Source organism: Heterodontus francisci, chromosome 42, assembly GCF_036365525.1.
Source record: "Heterodontus francisci isolate sHetFra1 chromosome 42, sHetFra1.hap1, whole genome shotgun sequence".
Taxonomy (NCBI): domain Eukaryota; kingdom Metazoa; phylum Chordata; class Chondrichthyes; order Heterodontiformes; family Heterodontidae; genus Heterodontus; species Heterodontus francisci.
In genome coordinates this window covers 28,764,670-28,786,232 of record NC_090412.1, presented here as the reverse complement: position 1 = coordinate 28,786,232, position 21,563 = coordinate 28,764,670, and the positions used below count along the sequence as shown (strand labels likewise).

At 46.4% G+C, this 21,563-nt stretch overlaps 1 protein-coding gene across 1 annotated transcript in view; it reads right to left on the bottom strand.

Moving 5' to 3' along the window:
- Positions 1-21,563, bottom strand: part of LOC137355291 (polyunsaturated fatty acid 5-lipoxygenase-like) — a 136,361-nt gene that overhangs the window by 84,584 nt on the left and 30,214 nt on the right. Inside the window, exons 3-6 of the mRNA XM_068020256.1 lie at positions 19,641-19,722; positions 15,637-15,759; positions 10,771-10,877; positions 8,941-9,113 (exon numbers count right to left, since the gene is read on the bottom strand). Coding sequence (XP_067876357.1) covers positions 8,941-9,113; positions 10,771-10,877; positions 15,637-15,759; positions 19,641-19,722 — 485 coding nt within the window. The remainder of the gene's footprint in view (positions 1-8,940; positions 9,114-10,770; positions 10,878-15,636; positions 15,760-19,640; positions 19,723-21,563) is intronic.

Sequence of the window (21,563 nt, the reverse complement as noted above, 5' to 3'; positions counted from 1 at the left end):
ATTCGGTGTGTTAGTTACATTCTGCAGTGTCCCAGTGTTTAGGGATTCGGTGTGTTAGTTACATTCTGCAGTGTCCCAGTGTTTAGGGATTCGGTGCGTTAGTTACATTCAGCAGTGTCCCAGTGTTTAGGGTTTCTGTGTGTTAGTTACATTCAGCAGTGTCCCGGTGTTTCGGGATTCGGTGTGTTAGTTACATTCTGCAGTGTCCCAGTGTTTAGGGATTCGGTGTGTTAGTTACATTCTGCAGTGTCCCAGTGTTTAGGGATTCTGTGTGTTAGTTACATTCTGCAGTGTCCCAGTGTTTAGGGATTCTGTGTGTTAGTTACATTCTGCAGTGTCCCAGTGTTTCGGGATTCGGTGTGTTAGTTACATTCTGCAGTGTCCCAGTGTTTAGGGATTCGGTGTGTTAGTTACATTCTGCAGTGTCCCAGTGTTTCGGGATTCGGTGTGTTAGTTACATTCTGCAGTGTCCCAGTGTTTCGGGATTCGGTGTGTTAGTTACATTCTGCAGTGTCCCAGTGTTTAGGGATTCGGTGTGTTAGTTACATTCTGCAGTGTCCCAGTGTTTCGGGATTCGGTGTGTTAGTTGCATTCTGCAGTGTCCCAGTGTTTAGGGTTTCTGTGTGTTCGTTACATTCTGCAGTGTCCCAGTGTTTAGGGTTTCTGTGTGTTCGTTACATTCAGCAGTGACCCGGTGTTTCGGGATTCGGTGTGTTAGTTACATTCTGCAGTGTCCCAGTGTTTAGGGATTCTGTGTGTTAGTTACATTCAGCAGTGTCCCAGTGTTTAGAGATTCGGTGTGTTAGTTGCATTCTGCAGTGTCCCGGTGTTTAGGGATTCGGTGTGTTTATTACATTCTGCAGTGTCCCAGTGTTTAGGGATTCTGTGTGTTAGTTACATTCAGCAGTGTCCCAGTGTTTAGGGATTCGGTGTGTTAGTTACATTCTGCAGTGTCCCAGTGTTTAGGGATTCGGTGTGTTAGTTACATTCAGCAGTTTCCTAGTGTTTAGGGATTCGGTGTGTTAGTTACATTCAGCAGTGTCCCAGTGTTTAGGGATTCTGTGTGTTAGTTACATTCTGCAGTGTCCCAGTGTTTAGGGTTTCTGTGTGTTAGTTACATTCAGCAGTGTCCCGGTGTTTCGGGATTCGGTGTGTTAGTTACATTCTGCAGTGTCCCAGTGTTTAGGGATTCGGTGTGTTAGTTACATTCTGCAGTGTCCCAGTGTTTAGGGATTCTGTGTGTTAGTTACATTCTGCAGTGTCCCAGTGTTTAGGGATTCTGTGTGTTAGTTACATTCTGCAGTGTCCCAGTGTTTCGGGATTCGGTGTGTTAGTTACATTCTGCAGTGTCCCAGTGTTTCGGGATTCGGTGTGTTAGTTACATTCTGCAGTGTCCCAGTGTTTAGGGATTCGGTGTGTTAGTTACATTCAGCAGTTTCCCAGTGTTTAGGGATTCGGTGTGTTAGTTACATTCAGCAGTGTCCCAGTGTTTAGGGATTCTGTGTGTTAGTTACATTCAGCAGTGTCCCAGTGTTTAGGGATTCTGTGTGTTAGTTACATTCAGCAGTGTCCCGGTGTTTCGGGATTCGGTGTGTTAGTTACATTCAGCAGTGTCCCAGTGTTTAGGGATTCGGTGTGTTAGTTACATTCTGCAGTGTCCCGGTGTTTATGGATTCGGTGTGTTAGTTACATTCTGCAGTGTCCCAGTGTTTCGGGATTCGGTGTGTTAGTTACATTCTGCAGTGTCCCGGTGTTTAGGGATTCTGTGTGTTAGTTACATTCTGCAGTGTCCCAGTGTTTAGGGATTCGGTGTGTTAGTTACATTCTGCAGTGTCCCAGTGTTTAGGGATTCGGTGTGTTAGTTACATTCTGCAGTGTCCCAGTGTTTAGGGATTCGTTGTGTTAGTTACATTCTGCAGTGTCCCAGTGTTTAGGGATTCGGTGTGTTAGTTACATTCAGCAGTTTCCCAGTGTTTAGGGATTCGGTGTGTTAGTTACATTCTGCAGTGTCCCAGTGTTTCGGGATTCGGTGTGTTAGTTACATTCTGCAGTGTCCCAGTGTTTAGGGATTCGGTGTGTTAGTTACATTCTGCAGTGTCCCAGTGTTTAGGGATTCGGTGTGTTAGTTACATTCTGCAGTGTCCCAGTGTTTAGGGATTCGGTGTGTTAGTTACATTCAGCAGTTTCCCAGTGTTTAGGGATTCTGTGTGTTAGTTACATTCTGCAGTGTCCCGGTGTTTTGGGATTCGGTGTGTTAGTTACATTCAGCAGTGTCCCAGTGTTTAGGGATTCGGTGTGTTAGTTACATTCAGCAGTTTCCCAGTGTTTAGGGATTCTGTGTGTTAGTTACATTCAGCAGTGTCCCAGTGTTTCGGGATTCTGTGTGTTAGTTACATTCTGCAGTGTCCCAGTGTTTAGGGTTTCTGTGTGTTAGTTACATTCAGCAGTGTCCCGGTGTTTCGGGATTCGGTGTGTTAGTTACATTCTGCAGTGTCCCAGTGTTTAGGGATTCGGTGTGTTAGTTACATTCTGCAGTGTCCCAGTGTTTAGGGATTCTGTGTGTTAGTTACATTCAGCAGTGTCCCAGTGTTTAGGGTTTCTGTGTGTTAGTTACATTCAGCAGTTTCCCAGTGTTTAGGGTTTCTGTGTGTTAGTTACATTCAGCAGTGTCCCAGTGTTTAGGGATTCTGTGTGTTAGTTACATTCAGCAGTGTCCCAGTGTTTAGGGTTTCTGTGTGTTAGTTACATTCAGCAGTTTCCCAGTGTTTAGGGATTCGGTGTGTTAGTTACATTCAGCAGTGTCCCAGTGTTTAGGGATTCGGTGTGTTAGTTACATTCTGCAGTGTCCCGGTGTTTCGGGATTCGGTGTGTTAGTTACATTCAGCAGTGTCCCGGTGTTTATGGATTCGGTGTGTTAGTTACATTCTGCAGTGTCCCAGTGTTTCGGGATTCGGTGTGTTAGTTACATTCAGCAGTTTCCCAGTGTTTCGGGATTCGGTGTGTTAGTTACATTCTGCAGTGTCCCAGTGTTTAGGGATTCTGTGTGTTAGTTACATTCTGCAGTGTCCCAGTGTTTCGGGATTCGGTGTGTTAGTTACATTCAGCAGTTTCCCAGTGTTTAGGGATTCTGTGTGTTAGTTACATTCTGCAGTGTCCCGGTGTTTTGGGATTCGGTGTGTTAGTTACATTCAGCAGTTTCCCAGTGTTTAGGAATTCTGTGTGTTAGTTACATTCTGCAGTGTCCCGGTGTTTAGGGATTCGGTGTGTTAGTTACATTCTGCACTGTCCCGGTGTTTAGGGATTCGGTGTGTTAGTTACATTCTGCAGTGTCCCAGTGTTTAGGGATTCGGTGTGTTAGTTACATTCTGCAGTGTCCCAGTGTTTAGGGATTCGGTGTGTTAGTTACATTCTGCAGTGTCCCAGTGTTTAGGGATTCGGTGTGTTAGTTACATTCAGCAGTGTCCCAGTGTTTAGGGTTTCTGTGTGTTAGTTACATTCAGCAGTGTCCCGGTGTTTCGGGATTCGGTGTGTTAGTTACATTCTGCAGTGTCCCAGTGTTTAGGGATTCGGTGTGTTAGTTACATTCTGCAGTGTCCCAGTGTTTAGGGATTCTGTGTGTTAGTTACATTCTGCAGTGTCCCAGTGTTTAGGGATTCTGTGTGTTAGTTACATTCTGCAGTGTCCCAGTGTTTCGGGATTCGGTGTGTTAGTTACATTCTGCAGTGTCCCAGTGTTTAGGGATTCGGTGTGTTAGTTACATTCTGCAGTGTCCCAGTGTTTCGGGATTCGGTGTGTTAGTTACATTCTGCAGTGTCCCAGTGTTTCGGGATTCGGTGTGTTAGTTACATTCTGCAGTGTCCCAGTGTTTAGGGATTCGATGTGTTAGTTACATTCTGCAGTGTCCCAGTGTTTCGGGATTCGGTGTGTTAGTTACATTCTGCAGTGTCCCAGTGTTTAGGGATTCGGTGTGTTAGTTACATTCAGCAGTTTCCCAGTGTTTAGGGATTCGGTGTGTTAGTTACATTCAGCAGTGTCCCAGTGTTTAGGGATTCTGTGTGTTAGTTACATTCTGCAGTGTCCCAGTGTTTAGGGTTTCTGTGTGTTAGTTACATTCTGCAGTTTCCCGGTGTTTCGGGATTCGGTGTGTTAGTTACATTCTGCAGTGTCCCGGTGTTTCGGGATTCTGTGTGTTAGTTACATTCAGCAGTGTCCCAGTGTTTAGGGATTCGGTGTGTTAGTTACATTCTGCAGTGTCCCGGTGTTTCGGGATTCGGTGTGTTAGTTACATTCAGCAGTGTCCCAGTGTTTAGGGATTCGGTGTGTTAGTTACATTCTGCAGTGTCCCGGTGTTTATGGATTCGGTGTGTTAGTTACATTCTGCAGTGTCCCAGTGTTTCGGGATTCGGTGTGTTAGTTACATTCTGCAGTGTCCCGGTGTTTAGGGATTCTGTGTGTTAGTTACATTCAGCAGTTTCCCAGTGTTTAGGGATTCGGTGTGTTAGTTACATTCAGCAGTTTCCCAGTGTTTAGGGATTCTGTGTGTTAGTTACATTCTGCAGTTTCCCAGTGTTTAGGGATTCGGTGTGTTAGTTACATTCAGCAGTTTCCCAGTGTTTAGGGATTCGGTGTGTTAGTTACATTCAGCAGTTTCCCAGTGTTTAGGGATTCTGTGTGTTAGTTACATTCTGCAGTGTCCCGGTGTTTTGGGATTCGGTGTGTTAGTTACATTCAGCAGTGTCCCAGTGTTTAGGGTTCGGTGTGTTAGTTACATTCAGCAGTTTCCCAGTGTTTAGGGATTCTGTGTGTTGGTTACATTCAGCAGTGTCCCAGTGTTTCGGGATTCTGTGTGTTAGTTACATTCTGCAGTGTCCCAGTGTTTAGGGTTTCTGTGTGTTAGTTACATTCAGCAGTGTCCCGGTGTTTCGGGATTCGGTGTGTTAGTTACATTCTGCAGTGTCCCAGTGTTTAGGGATTCTGTGTGTTAGTTACATTCAGCAGTGTCCCAGTGTTTAGGGTTTCTGTGTGTTAGTTACATTCAGCAGTGTCCCGGTGTTTCGGGATTCGGTGTGTTAGTTACATTCTGCAGTGTCCCAGTGTTTAGGGATTCTGTGTGTTAGTTACATTCAGCAGTGTCCCAGTGTTTCGGGATTCTGTGTGTTAGTTACATTCTGCAGTGTCCCAGTGTTTAGGGTTTCTGTGTGTTAGTTACATTCAGCAGTGTCCCAGTGTTTAGGGATTCGGTGTGTTAGTTACATTCTGCAGTGTCCCAGTGTTTAGGGATTCTGTGTGTTAGTTACATTCAGCAGTGTCCCAGTGTTTAGGGTTTCTGTGTGTTAGTTACATTCAGCAGTTTCCCAGTGTTTAGGGATTCGGTGTGTTAGTTACATTCAGCAGTGTCCCAGTGTTTAGGGATTCTGTGTGTTAGTTACATTCAGCATTGTCCCAGTGTTTAGGGATTCGGTGTGTTAGTTACATTCTGTAGTGTCCCGGTGTTTCGGGATTCGGTGTGTTAGTTACATTCAGCAGTGTCCCAGTGTTTAGGAATTCGGTGTGTTAGTTACATTCTGCAGTGTCCCGGTGTTTATGGATTCGGTGTGTTAGTTACATTCTGCAGTGTCCCAGTGTTTCGGGATTCGGTGTGTTAGTTACATTCTGCAGTGTCCCGGTGTTTAGGGATTCTGTGTGTTAGTTACATTCAGCATTGTCCCAGTGTTTAGGGATTCGGTGTGTTAGTTACATTCTGCAGTGTCCCAGTGTTTAGAGATTCGGTGTGTTAGTTACATTCTGCAGTGTCCCGGTGTTTCGGGATTCGGTGTGTTAGTTACATTCTGCAGTGTCCCAGTGTTTAGGGATTCGGGGTGTTAGTTACATTCAGCAGTTTCCCAGTGTTTAGGGATTCTGTGTGTTAGTTACATTCAGCAGTGTCCCGGTGTTTTGGGATTCGGTGTGTTAGTTACATTCAGCAGTTTCCCAGTGTTTAGGGATTCTGTGTGTTAGTTACATTCTGCAGTGTCCCAGTGTTTAGGGATTCGGTGTGTTAGTTACATTCAGCAGTGTCCCGGTGTTTAGGGATTCTGTGTGTTAGTTACATTCAGCAGTGTCCCAGTGTTTATGGATTCGGTGTGTTAGTTACATTCTGCAGTGTCCCAGTGTTTAGGGATTCTGTGTGTTAGTTACATTCAGCAGTGTCCCGGTGTTTAGGGATTCTGTGTGTTAGTTACATTCAGCAGTGTCCCAGTGTTTAGGGATTCTGTGTGTTAGTTATATTCTGCATTGTCCCAGTGTTTAGGGATTCGGTGTGTTAGTTACATTCAGCAGTGTCCCAGTGTTTCGGGATTCTGTGTGTTAGTTACATTCAGCAGTGTCCCGGTGTTTAGGGATTCTGTGTGTTAGTTACATTCAGCAGTGTCCCAGTGTTTAGTTATTCGGTGTGTTAGTTACATTCAGCAGTGTCCCAGTGTTTAGGGATTCTGTGTGTTAGTTGCATTCTGCAGTGTCCCAGTGTTTAGGGATTCGGTGTGTTAGTTACATTCAGCAGTGTCCCAGTGTTTAGGGATTCGGTGTGTTAGTTACATTCAGCAGTGTCCCAGTGTTTAGGGATTCGGTGTGTTAGTTACATTCAGCAGTGTCCCAGTGTTTAGGGATTCGGTGTGTTAGTTACATTCTGCAGTGTCCCAGTGTTTAGGGATTCGGTGTGTTAGTTACATTCAGCAGTGTCCCAGTGTTTAGGGATTCGGTGTGTTAGTTACATTCTGCAGTGTCCCAGTGTTTAGGGATTCTGTGTGTTAGTTGCATTCTGCAGTGTCCCAGTGTTTAGGGATTCGGTGTGTTAGTTACATTCAGCAGTGTCCCAGTGTTTAGGGTTTCTGTGTGTTAGTTACATTCAGCAGTGTCCCGGTGTTTCGGGATTCGGTGTGTTAGTTACATTCTGCAGTGTCCCAGTGTTTAGGGATTCGGTGTGTTAGTTACATTCTGCAGTGTCCCAGTGTTTAGGGATTCTGTGTGTTAGTTACATTCAGCAGTGTCCCAGTGTTTAGGGTTTCTGTGTGTTAGTTACATTCAGCAGTGTCCCAGTGTTTAGGGATGCTGTGTGTTAGTTACATTCAGCATTGTCCCAGTGTTTAGGGATTCGGTGTGTTAGTTACATTCTGCAGTGTCCCGGTGTTTAGGGATTCGGTGTGTTAGTTACATTCTGCAGTGTCCCAGTGTTTCGGGATTCGGTGTGTTAGTTACATTCTGCAGTGTCCCGGTGTTTATGGATTCGGTGTGTTAGTTACATTCTGCAGTGTCCCAGTGTTTCGGGATTCGGTGTGTTAGTTACATTCTGCAGTGTCCCGGTGTTTAGGGATTCTGTGTGTTAGTTACATTCAGCATTGTCCCAGTGTTTAGGGATTCGGTGTGTTAGTTACATTCTGCAGTGTCCCGGTGTTTCGGGATTCGGTGTGTTAGTTACATTCTGCAGTGTCCCAGTGTTTAGGGATTCGGGGTGTTAGTTACATTCAGCAGTTTCCCAGTGTTTAGGGATTCTGTGTGTTAGTTACATTCTGCAGTGTCCCGGTGTTTTGGGATTCGGTGTGTTAGTTACATTCAGCAGTTTCCCAGTGTTTAGGGATTCTGTGTGTTAGTTACATTCTGCAGTGTCCCAGTGTTTAGGGATTCGGTGTGGTAGTTACATTCAGCAGTGTCCCGGTGTTTAGGGATTCTGTGTGTTAGTTACATTCAGCAGTGTCCCAGTGTTTAGGGATTCGGTGTGTTAGTTACATTCTGCAGTGTCCCAGTGTTTAGGGATTCTGTGTGTTAGTTACATTCAGCAGTGTCCCGGTGTTTAGGGATTCTGTGTGTTAGTTACATTCAGCAGTGTCCCAGTGTTTAGGGATTCTGTGTGTTAGTTACATTCTGCATTGTCCCAGTGTTTAGGGATTCGGTGTGTTAGTTACATTCAGCAGTGTCCCAGTGTTTCGGGATTCTGTGTGTTAGTTACATTCAGCAGTGTCCCGGTGTTTAGGGATTCTGTGTGTTAGTTACATTCAGCAGTGTCCCAGTGTTTAGTTATTCGGTGTGTTAGGTACATTCAGCAGTGTCCCAGTGTTTAGGGATTCTGTGTGTTAGTTGCATTCTGCAGTGTCCCAGTGTTTAGGGATTCGGTGTGTTAGTTACATTCAGCAGTGTCCCAGTGTTTAGGGATTCGGTGTGTTAGTTACATTCAGCAGTGTCCCAGTGTTTCGGGATTCGGTGTGTTAGTTACATTCAGCAGTGTCCCAGTGTTTAGGGATTCGGTGTGTTAGTTACATTCTGCAGTGTCCCAGTGTTTAGGGATTCGGTGTGTTAGTTACATTCAGCAGTGTCCCAGTGTTTAGGGATTCGGTGTGTTAGTTACATTCTGCAGTGTCCCAGTGTTTAGGGATTCTGTGTGTTAGTTGCATTCTGCAGTGTCCCAGTGTTTAGGGATTCGGTGTGTTAGTTACATTCAGCAGTGTCCCAGTGTTTAGGGATTCGGTGTGTTAGTTACATTCTGCAGTGTCCCAGTGTTTAGGGATTCTGTGTGTTAGTTGCATTCTGCAGTGTCCCAGTGTTTAGGGATTCGGTGTGTTAGTTACATTCAGCAGTGTCCCAGTGTTTAGGGATTCGGTGTGTTAGTTACATTCTGCAGTGTCCCAGTGTTTAGGGATTCTGTGTGTTAGTTGCATTCTGCAGTGTCCCAGTGTTTAGGGATTCGGTGTGTTAGTTACATTCAGCAGTGTCCCAGTGTTTAGGGATTCGGTGTGTTAGTTACATTCAGCAGTTTCCCAGTGTTTAGGGATTCTGTGTGTTAGTTACATTCTGCAGTGTCCCAGTGTTTCGGGTTTCTGTGTGTTAGTTGCATTCAGCAGTGCCCCAGTGTTTAGGGATTCGGTGTGTTAGTTACATTCAGCAGTGTCCCAGTGTTTAGGGATTCTGTACCTCTATTTCCTCTTCCAGCGTGAGTTTGCGTTCCAGGCAGATCTTCACCATGTTATTTGTGACCGGAAACTTCTCTGGCAATTTGTTGCATTTCTTGAAGACGACTGGATTGCATCCGTTGAGAAACTGGTAACCGAACATGAAATCCTCCTGCCAGTGCTGCATGACGTACTCTGCAAGAGGCATAGCAGTAATGCACTATGTGATCGTCACTAATTCATTCATTCACCACTCTCATCCTCACCCAGGCTTTCCATTCCCTTTTCTCCCTCGATTGTCCTGACATAGGAACAGGATGAGGCCATTCAGCCTCTCAGGCCTGTTCCTCCATTCAATTAAATCATGGCTGAAATCCAATTACCCGCCTTTGCCCCATATCCTTTGATACCCTTAACCAAGAAAAATCTGTTCATCTCTCTTGCAAGCTCAAATTGACCTCCAGCATCCAAAACCTCTTGGGGGTTGAGAATTCCAGATTTTCACTCTGCTTTGTTTGAAGATGTGCTTGCTGATCTCACCCCTGAATGAGTCCGATTAATTTTAAGGTATTGTCTCTTGTCCTGGACTGCCCCCGCCAGAAGAAATGGTGTCTCTCAACACCTCGATTAGATCACTCCTCAATGCTAAACTCAAGGGAATACAAGCCGAGTCTACGCAACCTGTCCTCATAGTTTAACTGTATAAATCTGGTGAATCTGCACTGCACTCCTCGAAGGCCAATACATCCTTCCTGAGGTGTGGTGCCCAGAATTGAATACTGTTCCTCCTGATGGGGTCTGACCCAGTGGGCACCATTTTGAAATTTGCAGATGATACGAAACCTTTAAGTGCAGTAACAGTGAGGAAGATAGTAATAGACTTCAAGAGGACATAAACAGGTGGAATGGGTGAGGTGTGTGAGGTGATACATTTCAGTAGGAAGAATGAGGAGACAATGCAAGCTGAATGGTACAATTTTTAAGTGAATGCAACAACATGGGAAGTTCATGCACAAATCTTTGCTCGTGGAAGACATATTAGCAAAGTCGTTGATAAAGCATATAGGCTTATAAATAGAGGCATAGCATACAAAAGTCAGGAAGTGATGCTAAACCTATACTTTCAGCCCCTGCAGTTCTGGGTACCACACTTTCGGAAGGACATGAAGGCTTTGGAGAGGACACAGAAGGGATTTACTGGAATGGTTCCAGAGATGAGGTACTTCAGTTATGTGGAAAGATTTGAAAAGCTCAGACAGGAAATGCTGGAATCACTCAGCAGGTCTGGCAGCATCTGTGGAAAGAGAAGCAGAGTTAACGTTTCGGGTCAGTGACCCTTCTTCGGTCGGAACTGTTCTGAAGAAGGGTCACTGACCCGAAACGTTAACTCTGCTTCTCTTTCCACAGATGCTGCCAGACCTGCTGAGTGATTCCAGCATTTCTTGTTTTTGTTTCAGATTTCCAGCATCCGCAGTATTTTGCTTTTATTTGAAAAGCTGAGGTTGTTCTCCTTGGAAGAGAGAAAGCTAAGAGGAGATTTGATAGAGGTGTTTAAAATCATGAAGAGTTTAAAGTGGGTAAGTAATGAGAATCTGTTTCCAATAGCTGAAGGATTAATATCCGGAGGACACAGATTTTAAGCTGACTGAGAAAAGAACCAGAGGCCACCTGGGGAAAAACACTTTTACGCAGCAAGATGGATACATGATGGTGTCAAGGAGTGTGTTTGGCTCTGTAACATGTCCTATGTGGTTGGAAGCAGGGGGCAGGTATACCTGGGTCACATGTCCCTTGGGTGTTAGTGTGCAGCCTGGTAAATGAGGCATCTGTAAAAATAGAGGATACGACCTACCTGAAATCGTGTTGCTAATTCTGACAAAGATCTTCTCAAAGTCTGCAAAATCACTCCATGAAGATTGAAACATGTTCATAAACCGATTCACATACAGATTCTCCATCCTGCACAAAGATAGCGTCTTTCAATTAGAAGTCTGTATAATAAAATAATTCTCTGCTCATCCGTCGGGGCAGCGGGGTGGGGGGAGGGGGGCTGCTGGGGGTCAGGGCGGTGGGGGGGAGGGGGGGGCAGTGGGGGTCCCACCAACTCCAGGAAGTGTCCATTCTTCAGAGTCTCATCTGTTGACAGGATATCTTGTCTTATCTGAAACCGATGGGTTGCCACACTCAATAGATGGAAACTCTGCGAGGGATGTCTGATTTCCCAAGATGTGCTGGTGAAGACTGTCAGTGCTGGACTCGGAAAATGACCGCAAGCTGTTACAGTGATCTTAGGATGCCTGTAATTTATTTATATATACAGCACTGAAACAAGCCCTTCGGCCCACGGAGTCTGTGCCGACCAACAACCACCCATTTATACTAACCCTGCAGTCATCCCATATTCCTTATCACCTCCCTACACTAGGGGCAATTTACAATGGCCAATTTACCTATCAACCTGCAAGTCTTTGGCTGCGGGAGGAAACCGGAGCATCTGGCGAAAACCCACGCGGTCACAGGGAGAACTTGCAAACTCCGCACAGGCAGTACCCAGAATTGAACCCAGGTCCCTGGAGCTGTGAGGCTGCAGTGCTAACCACTGTGCCGCCGCCCCAATCTCCAGCGAGTGACAGATAGAGTACTTCATTAATACCATGGGCGTTAAACATCTTTCCCAGATTGTACACTAACCATATAACACGACATATTGGGCAACACAGCCTGTTCTCTGAGCATTAACTGGACAATTAAGCCCAATATGGCAGCCAGGAAGCATGTGTATATTCCTGGCTGGAAGTCCGCCTCGTGTCATATTGGAAAAGGATAAAGGAGTGGGCCCAGGGATTAGACCTGAAACAGCCATTATGCCTTCTTCATATGCGAATAAGGGGCCAAACCTTCGCGATCCCCACTGCAAGACTGGTTTGCCATGAAGCAGCTGTGCTCAGTAAAACCAGGCCTGGCACTGCCTGCAACCTAGAAGTCTCTCAAATGCCAGGTTTGACATCTAATTTGACCCTGACCTTTTACAAACTGCTGCTTAGCCATCGCCCAGCTAAGCCCCTCCCCATTGCCCAGCCCAGCCCAGCCCCTCCACCTTCCCATCGCCCAGCTCAGACCCTCCCCATTGCCCAGCTCAGCCCCTCCCCCATTGCCCAGTCCAGCCCCTCCCCCATCGCCCAGTTCCCTCCCCCATCTCCGATTGCCCAGCCCCTTCCCCATCGCCCAGCCCAGCCCCTGCTCCATTGCCCAGTTCAGCCCCTCCCCATCACCCAGTTCCCTCCCCCATCGCCCAGCCCCTCCCTCATCGCCCAGCCCAGCCCAGCCCAGCCCCCTTCCCCATCGCCCATCCCCTCCCCCATCGCCCAGCCCCTCCCCCATCGCCCAGCCCCTCCCCAACCCCTCTCCCATCACCCAGCCCCTCCCCCATCACCCAGCCCCTCCCCCATCACCCAGCCCCTCCACATTCCCCATCACCCAACCCCTCCCCCATCACCCAGCCCCTCCCCCATCACCCAGCCCCTCCCCCATCACCCAGCCCCTCCACCTTCCCCATCACCCAGCCCCTCCCCCATCACCCAGTCCCTCCCCCATCACCCAGTCCCTCCCCCATCACCCAGTCCCTCCCCCATCACCCAGCCCCTCAACCTTCCCCATCACCCAGCCCCTCAACCTTCCCCATCACCCAGCCCCTCAACCTTCCCCATCACCCAGCCCCTCCCCCATCGCCCAGCACTGATTGTGAATTCTTCATCCTCCCGGCCTCACTCATCCAACCTCTGTAAATATCCTTAAGTCCCAAACCCTGGTCATCCTCCACTCTTCCTATGATTGGTAACTGACATCCCCATTCCAGTGTTGCTCTCCAAACCCTTCCAACATTGCTCCATCTGTCTCCATCTTCAGACAACTCTCCTAACTCCAGCTCTGTACCAGTGGAGAAACAAGGTCTTTCTCCTGATACAGTGTGCTGTTAGGAATATTATGGTAAAAGCAAAACACTGCAGATGCTGGAAATCTGAAACAAAACAACAAGTGCTGGAAATACTCAGCAGGTCTGGCAGCAACTGTGGAGAGAGAAGCAGAGTTAACATTTCAAGTCAGTGATCTTTCATCAGAACTGGCAAAGGTTAGAAAAGAATTATTTTCAAACCTTTGCCAGTTCTGATGAAAGGTCACTGACTTGAAATGTTAACTTTTCTTCTCTCTCTCCACAGATGCTGCCAGACCTGCTGAGTATTTCCAGCACTTATTGTGTCGTTTTAGGAATATTATGATATGTGAGGATAGGTTGTCACTGGGAGCAGTGAGGTTCTCCAGCCAATAGGTGCATTTACACTTGTGCTGTCACTACACTCTCTCAGGACAAATGTCTCTCTGCCCACCTTTACTCCCAGGCTGGGGCAGTTGCCCAAGACTGTACTGGGTTCTGCTTTTATACAGCATGAGCAGACACACAGGGCTGTCTCCCCACACTTACAGAACTGAAACTAGCTTCCTTATTGCAATAGCAGGCTGCAGTTTCAGTAACAGAGATATGTGGCTCTAAGCAGCTGAACTCCGACAAAGTCTTTAATGTTCGATCTGTTGTATTCTTGTAGCTCACGGGTGCTTTAGAAATGGTGGCAGTCACCAGTGAGATCTTGCACCTTGCTGCAGTATTGAAATAGTGTCCGACTCATCTTTCGGTGCAGCCAGCCTATCCGCACTGGCCCAAGGGAGGTCCCAGGTTCAATTTCTGGTCAAGCCTGGATGAGCTGATTTCAGCTGGCCCAGTGTAGCCTGCACATCCCCTGCAATGATTTCTCCTCCAGAACCAACATGGTTCCAACACTGGGCCTGAGCCTTATTTCTGTGAAGAATGTTTTATTACACTTAAAGTGCTCTAAAGGTGCAGATTATTGCTGCTATGAGTGGTTGGTGAGAGTCGGATTGACAGAGGCCTGGGAGCAGGCTTCTAGTCTGCCCTCTACACCAGGAAAGAGCCTCCCCTGGTGATATAAAAGCAAGAAATGCTGGAAATACTCAGCAGGTCTGGCAGCATCTGTGGAGAGAGAAGCAGAGTTAACGTTTCAGATCAGTGACCCCTCTTCAGAACTAATAGATATTAGAAATGTGAAAGGTTTTAAGCAAGTAAAGCGGGGGTGGGGCAAGAGATCTGGTGATACATTACTTAACAAAAAGCAGTGAGGATTGTAGTGACATTGGGCATTCTCACGGACGCTGTACAGCCTGATAAATCACACCCAGAGTGCCGGCAGGACAGAGCTCAGGAGTGGTGCTTGGTAGGATGTAGGGTGGGCTGTAGTCTTGGAATGTTTAATATACCCACAGATTAAGTTACAGGCACATATCCCACTGCATTCTCAGTGCAATTACTTGTTTTCACAAGGCATTGGGTGGGGGTTGAAGTCATGTGGGAGGGAGGCTGTCCTGCTCGCTGCAGAGCTTCAGTCATTTACACCATGTTTCTGCAGGGGAGTTTTAACCCCCATGATTAGGGGTTAGGGGTGGATGGGAAGGGAAAAAAGTTTTAATTCTCAGAACTGATCCTAACCCACCCACTGCCAGTTTTAACATCGGTTGGGGGGGGGGTGGGGTGCAGAAAAATATTTAAAGGAGGCTGCGTGCCTGCAATTTAACTGGATCTAACACGAGACCAGTACCCCTGCGCCACAATAATCACAATAGGTAAAAGGAGGTGGAAAGGACCAGATGTGTGGGGTAAATGCCTTTCCAGCACTGTTTGTGGGCCTGGAAGAGGAGTGCCTCCCCTCCAGGCCAAACAAGCTTAACTCCACCTGATTGGAACTGCACAATCGGCCAACTCCCACCCATGTCTGACGCCCCCCCCCCCCCCCCCCTTCCCTCCTCTCCACTGTCTGACCCCCCCTCACCCCCACAGTCTGATCCCTCCCCTCCCCCCACCCCGACTGCCCCATGATGTCCTATTAGCTGTGTGTTAAGCAGAGCATGGTGTATTCCTCCTGTCAGTAAGGTGGGAATATAATGCACTTTTCACCTGTGGACAATAGGCTTGTTGTGTGTCAGACTCTATCCCCAAGCTAAAACACTCGGGACTTTACAGCGCTACTTTGGAAATTTCTCGAACACTCCGTCTTTCGAGCAGGCTCTGTTAGACACTCTCAGTAACTTTTATTCCTTTGAGATATCTGTAAACTGTCCTAAAGCCACTGGATCATTCTGACTGTGTGAGATGGTGTAAAGTGTGAAATAGTGACTCAGCGGCCCCTTTTAATCTCTCCGCATTTTATTTCCATCGACTTCAATGTGGCGAGAAGTAAAGGAGGCTGCTGTCTCATCATCACCTGTTTCACACTGTGCTGGAGTCAAAATAACCCTATGGATGGGGGTGGTTGGGATGGAGGGGGTGTGTTCAGTTGCCCCACCCAAGTTGCCACTGTTCATGTGTGAGCCTAAACTATGAACGCTGGCAGGACATTCAACCATGGATGGCATCGGGCCTGAGCTCAATTCTGTCCTCGCCCATGCTACACACATACACCTGCCAACAGGGCTCCACAAGGATAGGAATCCTGGCTGATCCACAACTGAGCCCAGTTGTGTCCTGGCGAAGATCAGCTAACTTGGCTTGCAGTGGAGACAGTGCCAGGGGTATCAGGGCAGGCAGGACCCTCACTCCAATGATCCATTAGGGGACTGGAATCAGCATGTCGCTGGCAGAGTCTTTACTCACGCTTTGGTGTAATTCAGGACAAAGTCAACTCCTTTCTCACTGTCAAACTGAATGTCACGGGGCAAGTCACTGTAAAAGTGCGCATCGATGCTCAGTGGGAAACCGGGATGCCATTCCTTCCACCTGCAACACACAAAACATTTAGACTCAGGAGTGTGAAGTGATCCAATTTCATAGGAAGAATGATGAGACGCAATATAAACTAAACTACAGAAGTTATAGGATTGCAGGAATAGAGAGAGCTGTGGGTGTACGTACAAGTCTTTGACGATGGCAGGAGAAGTTGAGAAGGCTGTTAAAAAAACAACATATGGAATTCTTGATGTTATAAACAGAAGCTTAGAATACAAAAATAAAGCATCTTATGGGAAGTTTTCATAAATCACTAGTTAGGCCTCAGCTGGAGTATTGTATCCAATTTGGAGTACCACACTTTGGGAAAGATGTCAAGGCCCTGGAGAGGGTGCCAAGGAGATTTAGCAGAATGTATCAGGGATGAGGGAGTTCAGTGATGTGGAGAGACTGGAGAAGCTGGGGTTGTTCTCCCGAGAGCAGAGAAGGTGAAGAGGAGATTGAGCAGAATAGCTCAAAATTATGAGTGGTTTGAGCAAATAAAAAGAAACTATTTCCACTACCTGAAAGGGCTGTAGAAGCAGATTTAATAGGAACTTTCAAAAGGGAATTGGATAAATACTTGAAAAGGAGAAATTTACAAGACTATGGGGAAGAGCAGGGCTAATTGGACAACTCTTCCAAACAGCCCACACTGTTAAAACCTGGATAGCCAGGAAGTAAAGGTTAGAACACTGCGCTTCAAGATTAAACACATACAAAGCTGTTATTCACGCAGACACACATTGTATACCATGGACCTCCAACAAGAACAAGCCCCTCTTCCAGTCTGAGCAAAGGTGAGTCCCCAATTAATATCCACCACCTGAATACAACTAACACCCAATTGATCTACAATTAACAGACACAAACACCATGGGCCAAATGGCCTCTCTCTGTGCTCGACAATTCTATGATCCAAGCAGCACACAGTAAATAAACAGAGATGAAGGTGAAGGCAGATTATTGGGAGATTGTTATGTCCTGACAGTTTATTTTTGATAAAAGCAAAATACTGCGGATGCTGGAAATCTGAAATAAAAATAGAAAAGTGCTGGAAATACTCAGCAGGTCTGGCAGCATCTGTGGAGAGAGAAGCAGAGTTAACGTTTCAGGTCAGTGACCCTTCATCAGAACTAGCAGATATAAGAAATGTGAAAGATTTTAAGCAAGTAAAGCAGGGATGGGGCAAGAGATAACAAAAGAGAAGGTGTTGATAGGACAAGGTCACAGAATAACTGACCAGAAGGTCATGGAGCAAAGACAAACAATATGTTAATGGTGTGTTGAAAGACAAAGCATTAGTACAGATAGGGTGTAAATGGACTGAAGCTGAACAGCCACAAGCACAAACATGAAAAAAACAGTGGGTAGGCACAGTAGAAACAAATTAGCAAACTAAAATAAAATAAACACAAAAAAAAAGAAAAAAGAAAAAATAACTAAAAATAAAAGTAAAATGGGGGGCCCGTCATGCTCTGAAATTATTGAACTCAATGTTCAATCCAGCAGGCTGTAGTGTGCCTAATCGGTAGATGAGATGCTGTTCCTCGAGCTTGCGTTGATGTTCACTGGAACACTGCAGAAATCCCAGGACAGAGATGTGAGCATGAGAGCAGGGGAATGTGTTGAAATGGCCAGCAACCGGAAGCTCGGGGTCTTGCTTTCAGACTGAGTGGAGGTGTTCTGCAAAGCAGTCACCCAGTCTCCATTTGGTCTCCTCAGTGTAGAGGAAACCACATGGTCAGCAGCGCATACAGTATACTACATTGAAAGATGTACAAGTAAATCACTGCTTCACCTGAAAGGAGTGTTTGGGGCCTTTGATAGTGAGGAGAGAGGAGGTAAATGGACAGGTATTACACCTCCTGCGCTTGCATGGTGAAAAATCATGTTGAACTACCTTACTTTTTTTGAGGAGGTAACAGAGGGTTGATGAGGGCAATGCTGTTGATATGGTGCACATGGACTTTCAAAAGACATTTGATCCAGTGCTACACAACAGACCTGTGAGAAAGGTTATAGCTTATGGAATAAAAGGGACAGTAGCAACATGGGTACGGAATTTGCTGAGTGACAGGAAACAAAGATGGATGTTTTTCAGGCTGGAGGAAGGTTTATAGTGGAGTTTCCCAGGGATCGGTGTTGGGACCCTTGCTTTTCCTGATATATATTAATGTCCTAGACCTTGGTGTATAGGGCACAATTTCAAAGTTTGCAGATGATACGAAACATAAACATACGAAAGATGCCATGGGAAGGAGACGAGGTGGTGGGGGTAATGGAGGAATGGACCAGGGTGTCGCAGAGGGAACGATTCCTTCGGAATGCTGACAGGGGAAGGGGGGGGGGGGGGGAAGATGCCTTTGGTAGTGGCATCATGTTGGAGCTGGTGGAAATGTCAAAGGATGATCCTTTGGATATGGAGGCTGATGGGGTGGAAAGTGAAGACAAGGGGAACCCTGTCGCAGTTCTGGGAGGGAGGGGAAGGGGTGAGGGTATAGGTGCGGGAAATGGGCCAGACACAGTTGAGGGCCCTGTCAACCCACAGTGGAGGGGTGGGGGTGGGGGGGGAGGGGGAAATCCTCGATTAAGGAAAAAGGAAGCCATATCAGAAGTGCTGTCATGGATGGTAGCATCATCAGAGCAGACACGTCATTGAACTTCATCTACCACCTGTCTGGCCATTCCAGCAACTTGTCTGTGTCCTTTTGAAGTTCTACACTATCCTCCTCACAGTTCACAATGCTTCCAAGTTTCGTATCATCTGCAAACTTTGAAATTGTGCCTTGTGCACCAAGGTCTAGCTCATTAATATATATCAGGAAAAGCAAGGGTCCCAACACTGATCCCTGGGAAACTCCACTATAAACCTTCCTCCAGCCCGAAAAACATCCATCTTTGTTTCCTGTCACTCAGCTAATTCCGTACCCATGTTGCTACTGTCCCTTTTATTCCATAAGCTATAACCTCACAAGTCTGTTGTGTAGCACTGTATCAAATGTCTTTTGAAAGTCTATGTGCACCATATCAACAGCATTGCCCTCATCAACCCTCTGTTACCTCCTCAAAAAAAGTAAGGTAGTTCAACATGATTTTTCCTTAAGAAATTCATGCTGACTTTCTTGAATTAACCCACATTTGTCCATATGACTATTAATTTTGTCCCGAATTATTCTCTCTAGAAGTTTCCTCACCACCGAAGTTAAACTAATTGGCTTGTAGTTGCTGGGCTTATCTTTATACCCTTTTTTGAACTAGGGTGTAATCTTCGCAATCCTCCAGTCCTCTGGCACCACCCTTGAGTCTAAGGAAGATTGAAAAATTATGGCCAGTGCCTCTGCGATTTCCACCCTCACTTCCCTCAATATCCTTGGATGCATCTCATTTGGTCCTGGTGCTTTATCAACTTTAAGTAAGACAGCCTATCTACATCCTCTATCAATTTTAACCCCTTCTTCTTTCACCATTGCCTGGGTTACATCTTCTTCAGTTCTGGGTATTGTCTGTGCGGAGTTTGCAACTTCTCCCTGTGACCGCGTGGGTTTCCGTCGGGTGCTCCAGTTTCCTCCTACAGTCAAAGACTTGCAGGTTGATAGGTAAATTGGCCATTGTAAATTGCCCCTAGTGTAGGTAGGTGGTAGGGATGTGGTAGGGAATATGGGATTAATGTAGGATGAGTATAAGTGGGTGGTTGTTGGTTGGCACAGACTCGGTGGGCCAAAGGGCCTGTTTCAGTGCTGTATCTCTAAATAAATAAATAACCCAGAGAAAGCAGGGGCTGAAACTGGTCTGTTTTAGTCAGTTAATTACAGAGACATTGGAAGAACAACATCCCATCATCTTTATAAGAACAGCAGCACAACTTATTCTGTGGATAAAGAATAATGTACCTGTACAATTTCTGCCTCTCTTCCAGTTCTTTGAAGCGGTGTTGTCTGGCGATTTGAGTCTGGTCATCGCGCGGCAATCTTGCTGCAGAAAGATATTTCAGACAGAGTTACAGAGTGTGTCTGTCCCCACACAGTGTGGGTCAGTGTTTATACAGAGTTACAGAGTAGTCTGTCTCCACACAGTGTGGGTCAGTGTTTATACAGAGTTACAGAGTGTGTCTGTCTCCACACAGTGTGGGTCAGTGTTTATACAGAGTTACAGAGTGTGTCTGTCTCCACACAGTGTGGGTCAGTGTTTATACAGAGTTACAGAGTAGTCTGTCTCCACACAGTGTGGGTCAGTGTTTATACAGAGTTACAGAGTGTGTCTGTCTCCACACAGTGTGGGTCAGTGTTTATACAGAGTTACAGAGTGTGTCTGTCTCCACACAGTGTGGGTCAGTGTTTATACAGAGTTACAGAGTAGTCTGTCTCCACACAGTGTGGGTCAGTGTTTATACAGAGTTACAGAGTGTGTCTGTCCCTACACAGTGTGGGTCAGTGTTTATACAGAGTTACAGAGTGTGTCTGTCTCCACACAGTGTGGGTCAGTGTTTCAGACAGTTACAGAGTGTGTCTGTCTCCACACAGTGTGGGTCAGTGTTTATACAGAGTTACAGAGTGTGTCTGTCCCCACACAGTGTGGGTCAGTGTTTATACAGAGTTACAGAGTGTGTCTGTCCCCACACAGTGTGGGTCAGTGTTTATACAGAGTTAGAGTGTGTCTGTCCCCACACAGTGTGGGTCAGTGTTTATACAGAGTTACAGAGTGTGTCTGTCCCCACACAGTGTGGGTCAGTGTTTATACAGAGTTACAGAGTAGTCTGTCTCCACACAGTGTGGGTCAGTGTTTATACAGAGTTACAGAGTGTGTCTGTCTCCACACAGTGTGGGTCAGTGTTTATACAGAGTTACAGAGTGTGTCTGTCTCCACACAGTGTGGGTCAGTGTTTATACAGAGTTACAGAGTAGTCTGTCCCCACACAGTGTGGGTCAGTGTTTATACAGAGTTACAGAGTGTGCCTGTCCCCACACAGTGTGGGTCAGTGTTTCAGACAGAGTTACAGAGTGTGTCTGTCCCCACACAGTTTGGGTCAGTGTTTATACAGAGTTACAGAGTGTGTCTGTCTCCACACAGTGTGGGTCAGTGTTTCAGACAGAGTTACAAAGTGTGTCTGTCCCGGCACAGTGTGTGGAAAGGGCCTTCATTACACAGACTTGGCCAAACACAGCACAGACACGTGTTAACATTACTTGGAACTGCAGCTCTTATATTTGTTCTCAGTTAGTTCTGATTAAATATTAATATATGTAGGTTTTCCCTTTCTTCACCTTTTAAAAGGTAATGGTGAATTTTTAAGTTTATCAACATAAAGGATGCAAATACAATGAATGGAAATCCTCTCATTTCAGCTTGCAACACATCAAACACCCTCATGACAGGTACAACACGGGGTTAGATACAGAGTGAAGCTCCCTCTGCACTAAAGGCCTGCTCGGGTATAAAACTGAAACCCGAACCCGACCAGGGTCCAAGAGCTTTAATTTATTTTCGCGCCCGACCCGACCTGAATATCGCAATAAATTTAATGATATCAAACAGGTTATTGTGCTCTACCTTGTTCAAATGGTAATACTTGTGATTCTGTTCATCCGTTCCAGCAGCAGGCTATTCCTGCAGATGGAGTAGTGGGGAATCACGGGTGAGCCTGATCTCGGGAGTTCCTGGAGGCAGCACTGTCCAGCCCGACCCGACCCGACCCCGAATGCTGGACTCGGAATACAGACCCGACCCGACCCATGTAGTTGGGTCCATTTGGGTTCGGGTCAGGTAGCCAGGCTTTACCCTGCACTGTCCCATCAAACACTCTCAGTGCAGATATA